Here is a 23,353-nt window from a genome sequence, read left to right on the forward strand (position 1 = left end):
AGGGAGGGAGGGAGGGATGGAGACAGGTCAGAGACACCAGGTGGACCGGGCAGAAAAGGGGGGGGGGCGTTCCGTCATAGGTTTTTACTTTTAAATCTTTATAGAGTGTGCAAAGATGGACACCAGCACTCTCCAGCGCCTTTGGTGATAGGACAGCCCTCCTCTTCACACTCAGGTGGAGCCTATTTCCGAGTCCCGACCTTGTGACCATTTAGATGCAAGGCGTGCACGCGGTAGAATTGGCACTGCATTCTGGGTAGTCTGGAACTCTCTTTCCTTTGGAATCCAGTCAACACTAAGGCAGTCAGGATAAAGCTGGGCCCAGGGCCCTGCCATCACACCCCAGCCTCTCGTGACCCAGAACTGGGAAAAATAAAAGGTCCTCGGTGGCTCTAACTCACTGGCAGGTAGCTGCTGGTGGGCCCCTAATCCCCATCTCCTTTACCATCTTGCCCTTTCTTTGAGGCCCTCCCTACGGCCACTTCCTCAAATCTTCCTTGGTCCTGAAGACACTATTCCCTTCTCTGGATCCTCTGCCTTCGGTTTCGGATGATGCCACAAAACAATCCCACACCAGTTCAGAATTATTGATTATAAAAAAGGGTTATTTATTTAAGGGGAAAAACTTATAGATCACCATCCTAAACAACAGTCCTCTGAGTGCACACAGGAAACAGTCTAGCAGCCAGAACGGGAGCTGGAAACAAGAGAGCAGACACACACACACACACACACACACACACACACACACACACACACGGTTCCTGCTGCTTTTGAAACTATAAGAGACCACCCCCAAGTGGGCTGGTATCTTAAAGGCTATTGACTGAAGGAACAGAATATGCTCCCACAGCATTCGGATGTGATTATTTTATTTTGAACAGGATCTCTCTACATAGCCCTGGTTATCCTAAATTTACTCTGTAGACCAGGCTGGCCTCAAACTCACTCACGGAGATCCACCTGCCTCTGCCTCCCAAGTGCTGGAATTAAAGGCGTTCACCGCCACACCCTGCTTGAGTCTAGTCCCACACCATCCCTTCTCAACCCCAGGTGCCTGCACAAGGTGCCGAGTGCTCATGTCACCGAACTCTCTTTATTTCTACGTACCTACGCACTGTGCAGCCTGCCTCGGAGGGCGTGGTGTGGCTCCATGGCTTGGGAACTGCTCACAACCTTGTGTCAGATGCTAACATTGAGCTTTAGAGGTAGATGATTTGCCTATGGTCACCAGAGATAGGTGGGGCTGGGATCCCAGTGGAAACTTTCCCAGTGATTGTAGAAACTGCACCTACATGGAAGGGTTCTGCTTCCCGTTACAGAGGAGGGGCAGTCAGGCATTCTTCCAATCCAGCCATGCCCTGGGCTCTCCTGCAGGAGTTGGATCTCCAACCCAGGAAGCCAGGGTTGTCCTGGCCACAGTATGGCCCTACGGGGAGACACACATCCACCCATGCCATCACCTCTGACTTCCAACATTCTGGTCTTCCCACAGGCATGTCCCTTCCTACTTGTTTCCAAGGTGAAAAACTCAGGGTGACCATTCAGGAGAAAGGATTCTACAACCTGTTGACCCAGCTTCTGAGGGGACATGGGACAAGGCTGGGGGCTCAAGCTGAGACTCCAGTCAATCCCATTGGTTGGGAGAAAGAAAGAGAAGGGAGATAAAACAGAATTGTTTCATTTATTGAAGTAACGTGTATGAAGCTGCCCTTTTGTGCCAAGACAGGGGCTGGAATTAGTTTTAACGCACGAGGAAGAGGCTCCCAGGTCATCAAGGCTGGGGAAACTGAGACTCAGAAGGATAGCAAGGGGCCCTACCCTTGATCATAGTCAAGTGGCTAAGGAGGACTGGGCTCCTTTGATATCGATGTCACTGCTTGGAGGACGTAGACTCTGGAAAGAACATAGGGTGGATGCCAGGGCATAGTTGGCTACACCTCCTCCAGCTCAGAGGGGAAGAAGGGACATCCAGGGAGCAGGATGAGGGACAAGTACAGGGGAGGCCTGGGGTGCTGGCTTCTCTTGCACCGTCTCTTGAGGGTGGGGGAAGAAGAATTTTGTTCTCTTTTGCCCCTGGTTTCCCTTTGGTCATGTTTGAGCGACATTACAACCATGGGTAGAGACCTCAGAAATCATTCTCTGCTTGCTTCCTTCCCACCATCCTACCGATGGGCCGAAAGGCCAAGCAAGGACAGGGAGACTTCAGAACTTCAGCTGCAGGCACAAATCCTCTTCCATCCTGCCAGCCGTGGCTGGGTTCGTAGGAATCTGGGCTGACTGTGAAAGTCCCCTCTCATCACAGCTGTCCTGCAGATTCTCAGATGCAGCTGTCCTCCAGCTTGAGGTTCTTAGCAGAACTCCAGATGTTGGTCAGCGGGAACATTGAATTTGAGTTTGTGTTCCTCAAAGAGCTTGCATAGTTCACTGATGTAGTGCTGGTGAAGCTGGTTCACCTCCCTCTCTGAGGGCTGTAGTGTCTTCGGCACCTGGATGGGCTTCCCCACTGCAAGGGACAGAGGAGGACAGGGGCCAAGAGTGAGCACCGCTGCAGTCTCAGGCACCCTGGGAGCAAGGCTCACCCCTGTGGTCATCCTACAAGGGGGTCCCACTCCCATCCCCTCCTCCTGTGATTTCAGATTCCAGATCTCCCACTCTCCCCTCTTCCCCTCACTCCATGTGTGTGTGTTTAAGTGTAAATTCATAAGCACGCATATGCATGTGGAGGTCAGAGGTTAACCTACAGGTACTGTTCCTCAGATGCCATCAACTGTGTTTATGGACACTCAAGTCTTTCATTGGCCTGGGACTAATTGGTTAGGCCAGGCTGGCATCTAGTGAACCCTAGGGATCCTCTGTCTCTACTTCCTAAGTGCTGGGATGAAAACATGGGCCATCCCATCCAGATTTTTTTTCATAGGTACTGGGCAGTTTCTCTAGCTTGTACTTCACCAACTGAGCTGTCTCCCCAACCCTCAAGTACTGAATTCTAAGGTTTTAGGACAACTCAACTTCCAGACTCTCGGTATCCTTGTAGCCAGCTTCCAATATGCTGGGCAATAGTCATTCTCTTTATTTGTGTTCTCCCCCTTAGTCCCAGGCAAACAAAACCTGTCATTATCCCTACTTGATAGGGGACACAGTGAGGCTCAGAGGAGTAATTTATTCAAGTAACCAGGCGAAAGCAGAACTAGGTCTTAAACGCTGGGGTATGTGATTCTGAGAATTCAACATTAGAGGTGTCTGCACTTCTGGAATCGGGGTGGGGTGTCTCAGCCTTCCTTCACTGCCGTATGCACTGAGTGCAAAGCACCCTGGTCGTAGGGAAGAATCAGGAAGAGGCTGGGATAGCAGTGCATTCTCCTCTTGGAAATATCTCCAGAGGCGGCGGCAGCAGCAACATTCAGATACACGAGGTCATTGCCATACAACCCAGAAAGGCCTCGATGCAAGGATTACCAAACCTGTGCTCAACTCACAAATGGGTGGGTGGGTGGGGGGTGTGGATGGGAGGATGGGTGGGGTTGAAGCGAACAGAGGTCTCTACAAATGTCGAATGAGAATCCAAGAACACAAAGGAGGTACACAAATAGCTGAAAACTTTTGTTAAGTCTAGACACCGAAGCTCATGTTAACTTCTTACAGGGAGAGCCCCCAGAGCTAATTCAGAGTCCATTGATTGGCACACAAATTTTAAAACATTCTTCATCTGTACATGTATGTATTTGTATGCATGTGTGAGCATATGTGAAGCCCGGAGGTCAAGTATGGTGAGCATGTTCCTCAGCCATGCTTCCTTTTTTTTTTTTTTTTTTTTTTTTTGAGACAAGGTTTCTCACTAAACCTGGAGCTTGCCAACCGGTAGACTGCCAGCCAGCAGCCCTATAGATCCACCCCCAGGACTGAGATTACAATGCCCACTACCAGGCTGTGTGCCTTGCTTTTACCATGGGTACTGGAGGTCAAAGTCATGCTTGCTCAGCATGTCCTTACCGATCGAGTCATATCCCCATCCTGGCATAGAATTTTAGCATTTCTGTTCTCTACCCAAGCCCCATTAGATCATCCAGATCACAATTAAACCCTCCTTCTCTGGCCTAACGAAGGTCAGATAGATCCCAGTTATACCTCAGCTCTGTCTCTCAAAGGCAATGTGAGCTTGTGGAAATCATTTAACTTCTTTGGGCCTCATTTAATACCATTTAGAGATAAATTCTCTACCTCAAAGGTTGCTAGGATAAACCAGGATGGAGTATGGCAACTGACAAGTGTCTGACTTTGCTGTGAGGTGGTGGAACATGCCTTTAATCCCAGCACTCGGGAGGCAGAGGCAGGCGGATCTCTGTGAGTTCGAGGCCAGCCTGGTCTACAAGAGCTAGTTCCAGGATTCCAGGACAGGTTCCAAAGCCACAGAAAAACCCTGTCTTGAAAAACAAACAAACAAACAACAACAACAAAACAAAAACCAATGTCCGACATAGAGCAGGTCCCCTGCTGTCTCTTCTCGAGAATAAGTACTCAGCCACCAGTACCTCTCATTGAGAATAAATACTCAGTCATCAGTACCTCTGTGTCTGTTACAGCTCTTATTCCAGACTGCCCCTGGCAGGATTATATGTGTGTGGCTGTGTGGTGCTGTCTAGAATGAGACCCATAAGGATGAGGACGTATATTTCCCATCCTCAAGTTCCCTGCAGCATCCAGACCCTGTTCCTGCAGCCCGCCCCGGCTGGTCTGCATATCAGCTCACCTACGGTGTTGATGGGCTGGCGGAAAGGCATGAAGCCGAAGCTGTACTGGAAGACGCCACGGCCGTGGAAGAGAGGGAGGGAGATGCCCATGATCTTCTGTAGTCGGTTCTGGACGCGGCGCAGCAAGGTGCCAGAGGTGTTCTCCACTTGGTTAAACAGGTTGTTCTCCCCAAAGGAGAAGATTGGCACCAGCGCTGCCCTAGAGGGACACAGGGGAGGGAGTATAGGGGCACCCTGAGAGGTAGGGATGGAAAGGTCACCCAGCAGGGCCAGCAGCCAGAACTGGACATGCCTTGACCCTTGACCTTCAGAGAGCCTTTTCAGGTTCCCACGGATAGACCAGAATGTCCTAGGACATCTTCCTGGGTATGAAACATTTTTACTTTTCAATAATAATAATAATATAATAATAATAATAATAATAATAATAATAATAATAATAATAATAATAATGGTCTTCTTGTGCCAATTGGCTCGATTTCCTCAAAGATGCCCCTCCCATGATGGGTGAGCAGTTCGGCAGTAAGCTCCCAGCCCCATCCTTCCAGATTCCCAAAGGTCTCAGAGCTCACACCAGGAAACCCTGCCCACCTCACCAAGTGCCCATCGATTCCCCCAGTCTCCTTTATGGAAATGCATCTAGGAACCTGGCTGCGAGGCACCAACTTACAATTTTCACTGTATGGCCTGAGAATCTCTTGCCCAAAACGGAAGCTACAATCATCTTTGCTGTCTCCCCAACCAAACAGAAACCTCCAACAGCCCCACAGTGTGATTCCCCAGAGTTCCATACCCGTGTATCAGGGCGAGCCTGATGAAGCCCTTCCGATTCTTCAGCAGCAGCCTGTAGGCTCCAGGCCTGGCATCCAGTGCCTCCTGGGAGCCCCCAATGATGATGGCTAGCAAGTTCCCGCCACCCTTCTTGCTCAGAATGTGACCAGCACTCTCCTTTTCTGATGTGACCAGCCCTAGGGAGAGAGCAAAGTAGGTCAGATACCAGGTGAAGAGACAGGGCGGTGAAGATAGGAGCAGCCCAAGAAAGAGACCATTGGCATTGTCCACGGAGCCGGGATTCCCCCAACAACACCCCCACCAGCTGGGGGTCTCTGAGTCCATCCCAGCACAGCGATACAGGAAGTTCTTCTCTGGGTCTAGCCTCTGCTGTTGCTAAACAAGTACTTGGAAGGACCGCAGAGCTGTTAACAGCCCTTTCCCAGATCCCCCTGCTCACCCAGAAGCCATGTCTTCCTGAGCTACCTGGATCGGGGTTGGAGACTCACCCACAGACATGATGTAATCCCGGATGAAGGGGGCCCGGAACCACAGAGGCAGCGTCATCAGGTTGGAGCGGATTCCTGGGAAGAGCGAGGAAAAGCCGGTGCTTTCAGTGCACAGGTTGAGAAAGGCTCCTGCGGCCAGGACTCCATGGGGGTGGAAGCCGGCGATGTAGTTCTGGGTAGGGTCCAGCTCAGCCGTCTTGATCAGCTGCAGGAGACAGCAAGCTGGTGACCATCAGTGGAACCTGTACGCCAGTCCTGGTTCTGCCGCTACTGGCTTGTGTCACTCTGGGACTCAGAGTCTCAGGTGCCTCCGAAGCCTGAACACCCTGGATGCTTCCTCAGAGAGAGGCGTTGTGTGTGAGCTGGAGGCTTCACAGACTGGGCGCTGGCTTTGGGCAAAATGTTCACCCCCTGCCTCGGTGACCCTGTCCCAGGAAGACCTGCTTCTTCTGCTGAGAGGTTCAAGTGAAAAGGGACTGGAATTCCTGACTACTGGGTAGGATGCTGTGATAGGTCTGAATGGGAATGACTCATTTATGGGGGGGGGGGGGGGGGGGGGGGGGGGGGGGGGGGGGGGGGGGACAGTTTTGGGAAGGACCAGGGGGTGTGGCTTTGTTGGAGGAAGTGTGCAACTGGGAACAGACTGAGATTTCAAAAGCCCGCACCAGGCCCAATGCGGCTTTCTCTCTGCCCCCAACTTGAGGATAAGTTCTTGGCTTTTACTCCAGCACTATGCCTGCCTGCATGCCGCTATACCTCCTGCCATGAAGACTGCAGACCAACCCTCCGAAACGGTGAGCGCGCCCCTAGTTAAATGTTTCCTTTTATAAGTTGCCTTGATCATAGTGTCTCTTCCTAGTGGTAGGATGATCATAGTGTCTCTTCCTAGTGGTAGGAAGGTAGTGAAGACACAGGAAGGATGTGAGGGCCACATGGGCATCACCACGCTGGGGTCGTTCCATCTCAACCTCTCTGGAAAGACAAGTTGACCCGTCCACTCTAGGAGTGAATGATCACAAGAGAGATCAGAATCAGGTTTTGATCTCGTTGACACAGAACCGGTGGGTCATGGGAGTGTCTCTGCTGTCCCAAGGCCAGACCCTAACTCCAACTGTATTAACTCTCCCCCCTATGCCAGGGCAGAAACTTACCCTGACTGGTTTCGCCTGATGCATCGAGAGCCCAGAGTTACCACCAGAAAGAGAGAGCCACATTTCGCTAAATAGTTCTAGGTGAAGCGGGGCAAGGACATACACGGGGAGGGGGCTGAAGGGACCGCTAACTGTGTAAAAGCATTGGCTGTGTAAGCACAAGGGCTTGAGTCTGGATTCCTAGAACCCATGTCAAAGTCAGATACACAGCGTGAATGGCACCTACAGTGAGATGGGCCAGCAACAGGAGAATCCCTAGAAGCCAGCCTGGCATGTCAGGGAAGAAGCAGCAGAGGCCCCGTCACAAATTAGATAGAAGGCAAGGACCAATTCCTTAGGTTGTTCTATGATCTCCACTGGTGGGCCATCACACGCGCATGTGCACACACATGCACACACACACACACATGGACACATGCACACACATACACGCACACACACATATGTGCATGCGTGCGCACACACAGACCCCTCTGCCTGGGCCATCACATGCATGCATGCACAGACACACACACACACACACACACACACACACACACACACACACCTCTGCCTGGGTGGTAGCCAAGTCCGAAGATCATGGCTGAAGGCCATGTTGTAGGTGGGACCAGTCCTTTTCCTCTCTGCCAGAAACCTGTCTCTGCTTCTCAGTGCCCTGTGCTCTTGGAGCCACAGCTACGGGAATTAAAAGCCACCCATCTCCCCCTGGCATCCCTGGGCCGGAGGCTTCCTGGGAGGATGGGTGGCAGGGACTCTGCACCTTCCTGGAGACAGGTAGCCCTTTCCGCTGGCTAAGCTTTGCCAGGTGAACGGTCATCCTGTCAGCAAGCAGCAGCTCCCAGAGGCTGCCTCCCCGCGGATTCTTCTTGCTGCCTCTGGGGCCTCAGCAGCCTGGAGGTGGAAATGGGGCCCTAAGCCTATCTGCCTACTCCGGCTGCAGAGTTTTCCATCCTCCTGTCCTAGTCTTGGCTTGACCTCTGAAAACCTCTCACCACACAGAGTCCACCAAAACCCTCCAAAGCACCATAGGGCCCTGCAAGGACTCAGAAGTCCCAGGCAGAGGGGCTGTTGCCTTCCCAGAAGGGGGACCAAGGAAGTGATGGAAACCCCTGCAGGGTCAGAGCTCTAGCCCACACAGGTGCCTACACGGGAGGCTACCTAGGGTATTCATCCCTTGCTCCATACATGGAAACGCTTGCTATTTAACGTCCGCACCTCTGTGAAAACAATTGGAAATTTATGAAAAGACAGAAGAGAACAGATCTCTTATCGCTGTGGTTCCACTGCTGAGGGATTTAGCCGACAGAATTGTCGAATGCTGTCCCCCCCCCCCACCAAAAAAATGCCATTTATGGACGCATCAGCTTTAGCTGATATCAGAAACTTGTCCACCAACAGGGCTTGTCTGGAAAAACTGGGGATGAGGCAGACAGAACAAATACAGCCATAGAAGAGTATGAAGCAAGCCAGGATAGCGTGTAAGTGAACAGCACCGGGGTGACAGGATTAAAGCAAGCCTTATAACCTGGCACTTTTACAGGCTTGTGAGGCAAGCGTGTTACTGCCTGAGCCATTCCCCAGCCCTAAAATGGAGTCTTTCACACCTGCTTTCTTGTTCTCTTGAATCCTGAACAAGAACACATTCCTATTTTAAACAAATAAATGAACAACTGTACCCTTGATAACAAAGCACCTGTGTATAGAGAAATATCCCGGTGAGGATGGGGGGCCAAGTGAGCTGGCATTTGCACATGTATTTACACACACACATGCAAGTGTGTGCACTGGAGGGTGACTGTGGTCCCACTGAGGCCCAGTCTGCACTTTTCTACTGGTATCTTCTGTGCTAACTGTTCCCTGTGAGGCTTAGATTCTGTGTGTCCTGCTTACCGTGTCTCCACACATGACGGGAGAGAGGAGATGCTTCAGGAAGAATAGAACGAGGGAGCGAAGGAAGAAAGTCGGTGGGAGGGGCAGGTGTAGCTTCCTCAGAAGGTAGACACCTCCAATCCAATCCTGTACCCACCTGGATTGCACCGCAGGCGAGAGACCCCTAAGCTAGGGGTCTAGGAGCTCATCAGGGCTGTGCCGACTCCTGGCTCCCTGGTGTCTCAGTCACTCTTTGCTAACAGGACAGCGGTGACACCTCCCTGACAGGCTTGTTGTAGGTTCCCAAGGAAGAAGAAGGGAGTTGGTGATGTGCCCCGATCTCTCTGCAGCTCCCCCAGTTCGGCTACCAGGAGGGTAGGGTGGCTGAGCAAGGTTGTGGGTGTCTGGAGATATCCTGGCTGGGTCTGGTACTGGGCAGTGGTGGGTGAGAGAAGAGGGGGCAGCCAGATCACTGGACTCTGGGGCTACTCAGTTTTCACTAGTGTCACCTGTACACCATGAGGTCCAGGCTTTGAAAATGTGTGGTCAAGCGCACTTTGACACAGCCGTGCAACATCACCACCGACCCTAGCGCAGACTCCCAGCTCCAGAAGGGAACCCATATCCATGACTCATTGCTTCTTCCCCAGCGCTGGTAACCACGGATCTGCTCTTCAGCTCCCCGGGTTTGCCTGTTCTGGACAGTGTCTAAAGGAAGCCACACACACATGACCTTGGCGAATGGCTTCTTGGGCTTACTGGCGTGTGTTCCCAAGGTCTCTTTCATGCTGTGTCACAGGTCAGTACTTCGTTCTATTTTTATGACCAAATAATACTCAACCGCATGGACAGACTGTATTCTGTTTATCAGTGGATGGATAATAATACTTCAGTAGTTTCTGCTCTTTGGCTGTTACGAACTACGTGGGCTTGAGCGTGTGTGAACGTTTTCAGTTCTGAAGGAAGGTCCTAAAATATGACCTTTAACTGCAAGGTCCTTCTCCGTGCCTGCACAGAAGACCCGACCATCACAGAGTGCACCGTTACACTAGCTTAGAGCTCAGCTCACTCCACCCGGTCACACTACTTCTCAACCCTCCTACGGCTCACACGCTCCAGAGTCCACCTTCCTTTTGGCTCCTTCAGGGCACACGAAGCAGCAGTCCTGCTGGCTTGTAACACTTACCAGGGCCCTAGGGGCCGGCTTTTAGCGTGATGATGCCGTTGCACAAATGAGCACACGCGTGCAGAGAGAATGGGAGAATTGCCCAAAACCACAGGGGCGACTGCGATTTGAGACCTGCCGTCTCCTTCAGAGAGCACGGGACAGATCCAGAAAGCCTTTGCCTCGGGACGAAGGGCATTCAGGACCAGCTCTGGAACTTTCTAGTCAATCTTGCAAAATCCAGGACTCTAGGGTCCCTCCCCCAAGCTCCTGCATCAGCAGCCTACTCGACTGCCCCAGGGCAAACGGATCGATGTTCTCACAGGGAAGTGGTTCCGGGCCCTACTGTGCACCTAGATTACCTGGCAGGAAGACAGGGTTTGATCCAGTACAACTGGTGCTGGCCCTGGGGGTGAGAGCCTATTCCTTGGGTGTGTGGCTTGTGCAAGTGTGTATGTATGGATATGCATGTGTATATGGCTGGCTGGGTAGGCACATGTGTATAGTTAGAGCCTGGAGCAATTTCCCTGTATCGCAGCCAGACGGTTGGATGAAGGAAAGGCTGGGGTTCTATCTGCTGCCGCTTGTAGTTCCCCCGTGTGGCTCTGGGTCCAGGTTTGGCTTCCCGAGATTCTCAGTTAAATCCTCTGCCTCACCTGCCTGCCACTCCATGGGGTCATCTGGCTGATGCTCACTGACATCGACGGATACATTCCCTCATTTCTGAGCTATATTCCCCCTCCAAACGAAACATCTTGAAATATGTTTGCGTATTTCAACAACCTTGCTCGGCCACCCTGCCCTCCTGGTAGAAGAACTGGGGGAGCTGCAGAGAGATCGGATCACGTCACCAGCTCCCCTTGGCCTCCTGGGAGCCCGCAACACGCCTGTCAGGGAGGTGTCACCGCTGTCCTGTTAGCAAAGATGCACCCCACAATCCTAACTGAAGGTGTGTTTTATGGTCCACACAGTACTGCATGTTTTACCACTGAGACTATGATAGAGTTGAAGACACGCAGCTGGAAAGAGGGTCTGAGTGGACGGACCGTCCCAGGACCGACGTCGTGCCAGGCACAGCACACACAACAACCCACTTTGTGAGCGCAGTTCTGGTAACAGTGACCCAGTGTACAGAGGAGGAAACCGAGACCCATGATCATTCTCAGCTATTGAAGGATCAGAGCCCAGCCTGAGCCCAGGCATCCAGGCTCCAAATGCAAAGCCAAGTCGGAGCTCTGTGTGAAAGGTGGTGGGGAATGGGGCACCGCGCAAGCATGGATAATGGGGTGGGGCGGGGGGGGGGAGCAAACGGAACACAGAAAAGGAGCGGTTCTCGGTTGGACTTAAGGTCCAAGGAAGGAGGAATGAGTCAGAGGGGGAAGTTGAGGACCCAGAACACGGTTCTGGAGTAGCAGCCCTCACTAAGGGCTTTGGTTGTCACAGCAGAAGACAGCGGTGCTGGCACACAGTAGGGAGCTGCCAGGAGTGAGAACGGCCAGAACAAGGACTTATCAGTAGGGATTGAGAAAGCCCCCTGGAAGGGACTTACACTGGGAGGGACAGGGGCAGGGACAGGGGTGGGGTGAGAGGTGATCTGGGTTATAGCGAGCTGACTCTGACCGTGAGCAGTGTGGTGTGTGCTGCATTCCCTGACCCCGGGCCATGGTCCTGGTCACAGATCGTGGTCCCTACCAAGGTCCTGACCTGTGTAGAGTGTTTATTCTGGGTGATGAAATCTCCACGGGGACGCCCAGGACACACGTGATAGGGCAGCTTCCTCTACACAAACTGCCCGATTCCTCATCATTAGCTCTTAGGGAAGCAGTAAAGATGACCTCGGAAAGCTCCCCGGTACAGCGACAGCCATAATGCCCACCCCCACCCTCACCCCTGGGAAACTACTTTGTAAAAATCTTAGTAAATAAAACTTGAAAGTCATCAGAAGAAGACCACATTTGATGCAGAGGTTCGTGGATGGGGGTGGGAGGGGTCAGCAGAACTGGGAAAGAAAAGTCCCCAGAAGAAAGGGATCGGGAGGTCAGTGGGAAAAGAAATCTGCAGGATACACTCAATCCTCTCCTGCTGGCTCCTCTTCTAAGACAGGCATAGCCTAGGAGACTTCATCTCTCCCTCTGCTGGCCACTCGCTGGTACTGCCTGACCTGGCTGGTACTTCTGTGTTGAGCCTGGGATAGGTAACAACACTCGAATTTCTGCACATCAGGCGGGTAGCCCCCTGGCTGTGGAAGGATCAAGAAGACCGAGGAGCCCCTCCTTATCACTTCTGCCAGCCCTGCTACCAGGGATCCAAGTGGGAAGACTCAGAGGTCCTCCAGAGTTCCGGGGCTTCTGGGACCTGGAAAATGTCAGCTAGCCATCCCAGTTTGGGGAAGCGGCCTCTAGGGGGCTCCACTGACCTGAATCACCTCTCCAGCCACAGCTCAGGCTAGCTTCTGCTTTGGTCGCACTGAGAGCCCTGACCCAGGGGCTCAGGAGGTCTCTAGACAAACTCCTGGCCTCTGCCTGTGGGGTCCACTTTGCAGGAAGCCTCTCTTCTGCTGAGCCCAGAACCCACGAAAGGAAGCCAGAGCCAGAATGAGCAAAACTCAACGGAACCCAGAACTAACCAGGCTTCCTTTGGCTCTGATATGATGTCATTTACACCCCCCCAGGGTAGAGGTCACACTCTCCCAGAGAACTCTGACCTTCCTGACAGGGGCTGGAGAGAGGTGAGGCAGGGAAGGGACTTCAGTCACAGAGCTCAGAGGTCCAGGGACAAGGACTGGGGCCTCTGTCCAGGACGTGTCCATGGTTGTTCTTGGGTCCCAAGGAGCTATGCTGCGCTGTGGGGGTGCGGTGGGGGTGTGGTGGGGTGCTGTGTGCTGGATACTGGGAGAGGTTCCTATAGAATAAGTAAATCTGAGGGGCGGAGGTGTCTGGCGTTCCTCTGAGTCCCCCAAGCTAGTCCAGATTTCCTCTCTTTTGACACTAAGATGCTCAATGCCCTTGAGTGACAGTCTCTGTTAGCTCCTCTGTACTCCCTGACGGTCTCATTCCTTGGAGGCCCTGCTTTCTAGAAAGCTAGGGGCTCCTGCATGCCTTTGTCACCCAATATGACAGCCCTTGTGGGACTTCAGGACTCTCAAAAGGGCACAGGGTAGGATCCTTGATTGGAGTTCCCATGATGCAAGCAAGTTGTTCAACCTCTATGGGCCTGTTTCTCCCACTCATTCCCCTTTGATAGCAGGGGACTGGAGTCCTGGACCAAAGGAAGAGGCGGGATTCTACACAGGGAGGAAGAAGTCGGGTGGGGGTGAAGGTCAGAGTGTCCGGGATCCATCCAGTGTCCTACTGACTTGGTGACGTGGTGTGAGAGGAGCTATTACTAAGACTGTCTGCAGACTTTGTCTGCCCCATCTGTTGGAATCCACACTGTCCAGGAAGGCATACAACGGCATTTCTGTCTGCTTGTTTTTGAGACAGGGTCTCTCTTCACAGCCCTAGCTGTCCTGGAACTCACTACATAGACCAAGATTGCTGCAAACTCTCAGAGAAATTCCTGCCTCTGCCTTCCAGGTACTGGAATTAAAGGTGTGTACCACTATGCAGTTATCTCTATCTTAAATATGCCAAAACAGAAACAGAGAGACTGGGCAACCCACCTCAAGGTCACACTTGAGGTGGCAGATATAGGTTAGGACCTAGTCCATCAAGCTCCATACGCCACATTCCAAGTGCCCAGGTCTGGCCTCTTGCATCCCCATGGCCCTTTTATCCCATCAGTAAAACAGCACTGCCTGGACTTCTCAGGGCTGTGTCTGTCTATACCCCACTGAAGGAGCCCCAGAATCTCCTCACTCCCATTCAGGAATCTCATCCCCACCCCAGGACCAAGCTTCACGTCCAAGGCCACATGTTCACAATGACCTGACTTGAAAGGGCAATGAATCAAAGATGCCAGGATCTGCGGACACTCGAGGTAGGAGATGTCACAATGCTTGCTGATTCTTAGAGACACTGAAGCCAGCATGAGCCAAGCCCTGCCTAAGAACGCACAGCCTGCCAGCGATAAGGCAGGATGGACTCTGAGGCAGTGCTATACCAGTGCAGAAGCATTAAGTTTATAGGAGAGTTCGCTGTGCGGCTTGGGTCTCACCCTTGGGTCCCCCATCTGCCGAGGATAATGTGGGTCTCTTAAGACCTGTTGCTTATCATTTTCACCCAGAACTTTGACTGCTGCTGGCTTTGCCCCTATAAAACATGCATATCCCCTTCAAGACACATTTATACATCAGTACCCATATTGGCCCCGAGTCCCAAGGCCAGAAAGACACCACGCTCTTCCACAGGCCTCTCGGGCTCCTGCCTCCCAACCAGCCTTTCGCTCTGCAGATTCTCTGTGCTCACAGAGATGAGTGGCCCAGAGGCCCTTGCACCCCCGGAGCCCGGTACTCACATTGACGGGGAAGTAATCCCTCATGTACTTCCAGATGGTCCAGCGTCTGACGAACTGGATGGTCCGGCCTCCCTGGCGCGGCTTGTCCCAGTCCAGGAACAACCAGGTGGCATACAGGACAGAGAAAAGCCAGAACCTTGTGAACAGGAGGCCTATGAAGATGGCGATGCAGATCTGGGCTGGGAGAGGAGCAGAGAGAGAGAGAGAGAGAGAGCTGCAAGGAAGGCAGTCCCAGCGCCAACTTAATTCTTCCCTGACTGTGCCCCCATGCCGGCAGCTCTGCCCCATCCGGCCCACACCACGGGAAGAGAACTAACTTCCACGCCTCGCATATCAGGACAGTCACACTGGCAAGGGGCCCGGTCTAAAGTCATCTTCCTCCTCTGCACCAGGTGTCTCACCCCTCAGGAAGGCCACATGCATTCAGCACACACTCTATAAATGGAGCCATGGGTCGAATTAGCTTTTGCCTTCTACTTTGAGAACCCTAGGGAAAAAGGAGACCATTTTTCTTCCCGGCCCCCTTTCTGTCCACTCTCAGACAAAGCTAAGCACAGACTCCATCCCAAGGCCCTGCCATGGTGTCCAACTGTTGCAAGGCACAGCCTGACAGTTCAGCCTGGCCTCAGCTCTGTGAGCTGGCACACCACCTTACCCTCCTACATGGCCAGGACTCCAGCCAGAGTTTCCAAGCCCACTCTGCTTTGTGTGTCACGGGGACATAGCCTAGTTACCCTGGGGGACTGCAAGGCTAGGATCAGGGTAGATGCAGATGTCTCTGTTGCCTGTGTTTCTGTCACCCTTGCAGCAAGCGAATCCCAGTCATCTCGGGTGCAGCAGGTCTACGGGGCCACACCCCATCTTTCCCATAGAAGGGGCCACACCCCATCTTTTCCACAGACTGCTACCCCACCTCACCTGGGCAACACCTTTTATTTGCTGAGTTTTCCCTTTTAGCATCACGATCAAACCCACGGATCCATACATGCTAGGCAAGGGCTCTCCCTAGCACGGAGCTACACCCAGCCCCTGGATTCTTTCTGTTGGCTTGTTTTTGTTGTTTTTCTTGTGAAGCGGGGCCTCAACTATCCCAGGCTAGCTTCAAACTCCCTGGACAGCTAAGGATGACTGAACTTCCAATCCTCCCTCTACCTCCCAAGTACTGGGATTATAGGTGTCCACCAAGCCTGGTTTGTGCAGTGTTGGTCCAACCCAGGGCCTTGTACATGCTGGACAATTACTCTACCAACTGAGCTATATCCCCAGCCTTCAGAGTCTTAGAAGAAAGTCAGACCCAGCTGTGAAGTCCACTTGGAGAGTGTAGCGGCTGTAGTTATTGGCTTGGGTTTGTTTTTACTCTTTGGGGGCCCAACACCCAACTCTTAAACACACAGAGACTTATTCTCACTTATGAATGCCCGGCCTTAGCTGGCTTGTTTCTAGCCAGCTTTTCTTTTTTTTAAAAAAAATTATTTATTTATTCATTATGGATACAATATTCTGTCTGTGTGTATATCTGCAGGCCAGAAGAGGGCACCCGAACTCACTACAGATGGTTGTGAGCCACCATGTGGTTGCTGGGAATTGAACTCAGGACTTTTGGAAGAGCAGGCAATGCTCTTAACCACTGAGCCACCTCTCCAGCCCCTTGCCAGCTTTTCTAACTTATTATCCATTTTGCCTCTGGGTGGTTGGCCCCCAGTGCCTTCCTCGCCTCCTTTCCTTGCTCCTTGCTCTCTTCCCTAGATTTCTCCTCCTATTTACTCTCTCTACCTGCCAGCCCTGCCTATTTCTCTCTCCTGCCTTGCTATTGGCCGTTCAGCACTTTATTAGACCAACCAGGTGTTTTAGACAGGCACAGTAACACAGCTTCACAGAGTTAAACAAATGCAGCATGAAAGAATGCAACACATCTTTGAGCCATTAAACAAACCTCAACAAAAAGCCAGCCACACTGAACCTTATAGAAGAGAAAGTGGGAAGAACACTTGAAATGCGTTGGCACAGGAGACCACTTCCTAAATATAACCCCAGCAGCACAGACACTGAGAGAAACAATTAATAAATGGGACCTCCTGAAACTGAAAAGCTTCTGTAAAGCAAAGGACACAGTCAACAAGACAAAACGACAGCCAACAGAATGGGAAAAGATCTTCACTAACCCCACATCAGACAGAGGTCTGATCTCGGAAATATACAAAGAACTCAAGAAACTTAATATCCGGGCTGGAGAGATGGCTCAGTGGTTAAGAGCATTGCCTGCTCTTCCAAAGGTCTTGAGTTCAATTCCCAGCAACCACATGGTGGCTCACAACCATCTGTAATGAGGTCTGGTGCCCTCTTCTGGCCTGCAAGCATACATGTAGACAGACTATTGTATACATAATAAATAAATAAATAAATAAATAAATAATTTAAAAAAAAAGAAACTTAATATCCAAAGAACAAATAATCCAATAAAAAGTGGGGTAGAGACCTAAACAGAGAACTCTCAACAGAGGAATATAAAATGGCTCAAAGACACTTAAGGAAATGTTCAACAGCCTTAGTCATCAGAGAAATGCAAATCAAAACAACTCTGAGATTCCATCTTACACCTGTAAGAATGGCCAAGATCAAAAACACTGATGACAACTTATGCTGGAGAGGTTGTGGGGAAAAGGGAACACTTCTGCATTGCTGGTGGGAATGCAAGCTGGTACAATCCCTTTGGATGTCAGTGTAGCGATTTCTCAGAAAATTAGGAAATAACCTTCCTCAAGACCCAGTAATACCACTTTTGGATATATATACAAAGGATGTTCAATCGTGCCACAAGGACACGTGCTCAACTATGTTCAAAGCAGCTTAGATTTGTCATAGCCAGAACCTGGAAACAACCTAAATGCCCCTTGAACGAAGAATGGATAAGAAAATGTGGTACATTTACACAATGGAGTACTACACAGCAGAAAAAAATAATGACATCTTGAATTTTGCAGAAAAATGTATGGAGCTAGAAAACATTATTTTAAGTGAGGTAACCCAGACACAGAAAGACAATTATCACATGTACTCACTCATAGGTTGTTTTTAAACATAAAGCAAAGAAAGCCAGCCTACAATCCACAATCCCTGAGAACTTGGACAACAGTGTGGACACTAAGAGAGACTTACATAGATCTAAATCTACATGGGAAGTAGAAAGTAGAAAAAGACAAAATCTTCTGAGTAAATTGGGAGAATGGGGACCTTGGGGGATGGTGGAATGGAGGAGGGCAGAGGCAGGGAGGGGAGCAGAGAAAAATGTAGAGCTCAATAAGTATCAATAAAATGTATTAAAAAGAATTATATAAAGACAAAAATACATAGACTTTTGGACACCTAGGAACATAAGTAATTGATACACAATCTGTGATGAAAATTCGGCATGCACGCATGCATACATGCACTTCCCAAGAACAAAAAGGTAAAATGTAAAGAAGAGTGTCTAAGTCTAAGTTAAAATAAAGGCACAGGAAATGAACGCCAAAATAAATAAAACAAAAACAAAAAACCTTCAGATACAGCTCTTTCCATTTGGGCCAACCAAAAGTCTCTGCAGTGTCTCCCACTTAATAAGACCCTCTCTCAGGAAGAAAAAACTCACTATTAACAGTGGCTACCTGGAGGGGAGGATTATGGTTTTACCTAAAGGTTCAAATGTTGTTTGAATGAGTTACTTTTGCAGACAGAAAAAAGAAACAAAGTTTAGGAGAAAACAAGAGCACTTTCCCCTGGATCACAAAGTTCCTACTTGGCGATCCTGACTCCCAGACTTCTCCCTCCTCTTGCTAATAGCAAGCCAGGTGGGGTCTGTCTGGTGATTTAGGGAGGTGGCCCTTGCTTCCCTTAGCCAATCTCTCCAAGCCTGCAGTTTCTTTTGCCGTTGGTGGTTTGGTTTGGCATCTTTGGAAAACGGTCTGGCTGTTTTGGAGCTCACTATGTAGACCATGCTGTTCTCAAACTGACAGAGATCCCAAGTGCTGGAATCAGAGGTGTGGGCCATGATGCCCAGTTTAGCCTGAGGTTTCTTTTTTGGTTGTTTGTGTTTATCACTGTTTTATTTATCATAGCCAGAAACTGGAAACAACCTAGATGTCCATCAACAGATGACTGGATAAAGAAAATGTGTTAAGTTTATACAATGTAATATTAATAGCTGTTTTAGAAAAATGAAATCACAAAATTCACAGCTAAATGGATAGAGCTAGAAAAAAAATTACACTGAATGAGGTAAACCAAGCTCAAAAAGACATATACATACATGCTTTTATGTGAATGTTAGCTTTGAAACTTTCAGTAGACAGACTACAATTCCTAAAACCACAGAGGTTAAGTATAGAGTAAGGGACTCGGGAGGAGGGAGGGTCTCCCAAGGATGGGGAAATAGAATATATAGTTACGGAGAGACAGGGAAGAGACTGGAGTGGAAAGATTAAACAAAGAAGGGGAAAGAAGACAGGAAAGCCTGAGGTTTCTCAAACCCCTACTGTTTAGAGACTCGGGGCATGCATACTGGCTAAGGTCACGTAGCAAGCTAACAGTAAAACCTGAGAGTCAGTGCTTGGCCCATGCATGGCATTCGCTCATTCAACAAATATAAAACAAAACCAGCTAAGAACAGCATAGGCCAACACTGGAGGATCTTGCTCTCCCTTGAGAGGGCCATGAGAGAGGAAAAGAAATAGAGGCAATGAGCAAGCCCATCTGGAAAGCATTTGGCTCTGGGCCTGAGCCCTTGGAGTCTGGTCCTAATTGACTTTCCCAGCTACTCCATGCCATTTTGCAAAACACATCCCATATGTCCAGTTGAACTGGACATTCAGATCACACAGTCTTTTCTTCCTCCTTCACACTGCCCTGTCTGGGAAGCTGAATACGGGCAGGCTTAGACTCACATTGTATTTTCTCTCAGTGTATTCGTGGTTTGTAAGCATGTGTGTGTGAATGTATGTTCACACGTGGGCACACGTGTGTTCAGGTGCCCTTGTGGAGGAACGAGGTGTCTTCCCCTATCACTCTCTGACCTCTCCCTTTTTCTATCTATGACTCTCTGATGCTGAGGCAGGGTCTCTCTCTCTCTCTCTCTCGAATCCAGGACTCACGGGTTTGACTAGTTAGCCAGCTTGCTCTAGGGATCCTTTGTCTCCTCTTACTTTGTGTTGACATTATAGTCAGGCCACCAACCCCACCTGGTGTTTGTGCAGCCAATTTAGCCAACCTTTACCGATGGAATCGTCACCCCAGCCCCACCCTCCCTATTCTTTAAAACCTCCTTAGGGAGTACATTTGTGGAGCCCTACCTCACCTTCCCCTCATCTCCGATATGACACCTGTGTACGTTCATGTGGGTGACACCTGTGGGTGGACATGTGCACGCACATGTCTACATGTGTGTACGCACGTGTCTACATGTGTGTACGCACGTGTCTACATGTGTGTACGCACGTGTCTACATGTGTGTGAAGGCTAGAGGACAGCCCTAGTGTCAACCTGAGGAGAGCTGTCCACCTCCTTTTGAGACGGTGCCCTTCATTAGCTTGAAGCTAACCTATGAGGCTAGGCTAGCTGGCCACGAAGAGCCAGGGATCTTCCTGACTCTGCCTCCCCGGTGCTGAGACTACAAGTATGTGTCACAATGCCTGATTTTTTTTCCTATCTTTTTTTCAGTTTTTAAAATTATATGGAAAGTATGTTGGTTAGAGTTAGTTGACAGTAATGGGAAAGAAAATTATGTAACAAAAAAATGACTAAAATCTAAAGTAAAAAACTTCAAGTGAAAACTTGAAAAAACTTCAAGGAAATAAGTAACAGCATATACTGGTAAAAAGAAATATAACATCAAGAGATACAACAATCATGAATATGTATAAGTGAATATATAGTGAACTCTGTGTACATGTTAAATCAATAGATACAAACGGTGAATAGGTGAGTTAGTTATTTGAGGCAAAGATTTTAGCATACGGTGCTAGTCAACTTGCTATTATTATAACAAAATTTCTGAAATAAAGAACTTAAAAGGAGCACGGGTCACTGATCATGCCTGACATTTTACAGAGGTTGTGGGACTCAAACTCAGCTCCTCGTGCTTTCAAGGCTCTGAAGCCATTCCTTCATCATCATCATCATCATCGTCAAAGAAACAAAATGAGGCAAGATAGCAAGTATTTTAGACATTTTAGAACTTGTAAGATGCAAACTAGAAGACATTATAAAAACATTTGAGTAGCGGTTTAAAATTTAATCTTTTAGAAATGACAGAAACTCTTGGGATCTTAGACTACAAAAAAGAAAGCAAACAAACAAATAACAAAACACTCGAGCTGGTTTTGACCCATGGGCCCTGACTTGGTGACTACTGGTACAGACTTTGCTTGCCCTCCCTTTGATCTCCTCATCCCCACACACAGCAGAACCTCAACCGTAGGCACAGGGACCTTTATCACAAAGTTGGACTTTACCACTTCTTCCCTGCTGGGTCTCTGGTTCTCCTTTGCCCTCAGGATAAGGTAAAACCACCCACTCTTGCCATGGAAAAGCCCAGAACCCTTTCCTTGCTTCTCTCCAGCTCCTCCTGGCTCAGGGGAGCCCTGGCATCTGTCCTATACTACGTGGTCTTGCTAGGTCTGTGTAAGAGCAGGGCCAGGCAGGTACCACAGGCTGCATGGATGGCGTGAGCTCATTCAGTCAGACACACGCCTCCCCTCAAGGTCACAGGCGGCAGATTGAGTTTGGTGCCCCTCAGCCCCCGAGAGAATATGGTTATGGTCTCTGTGGCTCTCGGTCTTCAGTGCCCTTTGACCCAAGCCAGCCCCGGACTTAGGCCTCCTGCCCTCTGTTTTCTGTGCCCACCAGCTATTTTCTATAGCTACACTTCCTCCCAGCGCCCTCTGCCCAACCCTTAGCCCTTCTTCCTCTGGAAGGAACAGGGACCAGGCTCCTGATTTACAGCTGGGCCTTTCAAGTATGCCATTTCTCTGCTTGGCTGTGCTACCAGAAGTACTTAAAATGTTTACCAACCCTGGGATAGAGATGCAGACCAATTAAAAAGGGTGCTAGAGGCAGGGTCCTGGATGGCCTTGAATGAACCCAATAGCTGAAGAATTGTGAGGTGATCCTAAGGGAGCATGCACACACATGTACACGTGCATGCGTGTGTGTGTGTGTGTGACTAACATGTACCCAGCACCCAGCATGTGAATAATTTAGACAGCCAGCAGTATCTGATGAACCCCAGTCCTGCAGTCGCAGCCTTTCCCCAGTCCACTCCAGCAAAGGAGATTACGTGAGCTCCCTGCCACTCTTTCTTCCTGGTCCACAGCAGAGCTGGAATGCAGTCACGCATCAGTGGGGTGTGGTGGATCAGGGGTCAGATCCACACCTAAGGAGGCAGGCCAGGTCTGCCTGGGGTTCCCACCTCCCTACGTTTCATCTACAAAGACCCCGTAGGGTGATGCCGACATTCCCACCATGCAGCTGGTGAAACTGAAGCTGTTGCCTTCTTTCCTGGCCTCAGTTCCACCTGCCTTTTTCTGAAAGGTAAAACGGAGAGCTTCCCAGTCCGAGTAGCAGGACGCAGAGAGCGCTTTTCCCGGCATTGGATGCTTCCCTGCCCCTCCGCAGCTTGCAGCAAGAGCCTGGGGGAAACTGCCCGCCCCCAATCCTGAAAACTAAAGCTTTCCCAAGATATAGGAGCCCCTGCTTACCCACACAAAACTCTGGCAGACCCCAGGAACCTCTCTGCACAGGAGCTCTGAGCCCAGCAAAGCCCCTTTCTGAATCTCTCTTATCAAGCATCCTGTGTTCCCGCTCAGGCTGCCGGCCCTTACCATGAGACCGTGGCTACCCTCTTACCCAAGGCCAAGAAGGAGAAGACCCACTGCAGAACTCCGAAAGTCTGCAGCCTGCGCTCCCACGGCACCGACAGGGGTGCGAACTCCACCATGCTGAGCTTTCTCCGGGGAGGTCCCTGCCACACACCGCCGTGCTCCAGGCCAAAGGAGCTTAGCCCAGCCCAGCCCAGCCCGGCCCAGCTTTAGCTAGGGCCTCCTTGCTCCGCCCACGCCAGATTTTACCTCGAGGAAACCTTGGAATCCAGCCGCTGGGACCAGAAGGAAGGAGGTAGGGAGACCTGTTCGGCCCTTATCAGTCATCTGAGGCGATGCTTTATCTACCAAACCACCTTCCTGGCGTCCGGAATCCTGCTCTAACTACAGTAAAACCCCGAAAGTTATGCAGTTGCGGGTCCCTCACCATCTGCTGTTTTCCTTTCTTTCTCCCAAATCCTTTCACCCCTCCACAAACAAGCGGTAAGAGTTCCTATCGGAAGTCCTCTGCCCACATCCTCCTCCATCCGCCATGCCTCTGCTTATCTAACCAGCAGAACTTGCAGAAAGGCTGTGTTCTGGACCTTCGCATCTCTAACTCAGAGATCTGCCTATTTCTGCCTCCTGAGTGCTGAGATTAATGGCGTGTGTCACCACCACCCGGCCATGCCTTATTTTTAATTGAAAAAAAAAAATCCCACATAATATATTCTGATCACAAGCTTCCTTTCCCCTACTCCTCCCGGATTATCCTCACCTCCCAACTATACACCTTTTCTTTCTCTCTCTTTAAAAAACAAAAAAAAAAAAAAAAAAGAAAAAAAAAAAAAAA

General features: G+C 50.2%; 1 protein-coding gene across 1 annotated transcript; it reads right to left on the reverse strand.

The window, feature by feature from the left end:
- Positions 1-1,665: 1,665 nt before the first annotated feature.
- Positions 1,666-22,714, reverse strand: Mogat2 (monoacylglycerol O-acyltransferase 2). The gene is made up of 6 exons (XM_050154391.1): positions 22,550-22,714; positions 14,672-14,850; positions 6,032-6,236; positions 5,545-5,719; positions 4,751-4,950; positions 1,666-2,506 (listed from the first exon to the last, which is right to left on the reverse strand). Exons 1-6 carry the CDS (start codon positions 22,638-22,640, stop codon positions 2,352-2,354), a joined length of 1,005 nt encoding a protein of 334 aa, XP_050010348.1. The 5' UTR covers positions 22,641-22,714; the 3' UTR covers positions 1,666-2,351.
- Between the last annotated feature and the right edge of the window lie 639 nt (positions 22,715-23,353).

This window comes from Alexandromys fortis, unplaced genomic scaffold, assembly GCF_014885135.2.
Source record: "Alexandromys fortis isolate MF-2015 unplaced genomic scaffold, M_Fortis_MF-2015_v1.1 scaffold_77, whole genome shotgun sequence".
Classification (NCBI taxonomy): domain Eukaryota; kingdom Metazoa; phylum Chordata; class Mammalia; order Rodentia; family Cricetidae; genus Alexandromys; species Alexandromys fortis.

Bases quoted from the DNA above. Each gene is read 5' to 3' on its own strand.
- Mogat2 (XM_050154391.1), bottom strand. From the start codon at position 22,640: ATGGTGGAGTTCGCACCCCTGTCGGTGCCGTGGGAGCGCAGGCTGCAG. The intron at 14,851-22,549 runs GTAAGAGGGTAG...CTCCTCTCCCAG, and splicing joins CTTCTCCTTCTTGGCCTTGG to CCCAGATCTGCATCGCCATC. The intron at 6,237-14,671 runs GTGAGTACCGGG...TGTCTCCTGCAG, and splicing joins GGGATTACTTCCCCGTCAAT to CTGATCAAGACGGCTGAGCT.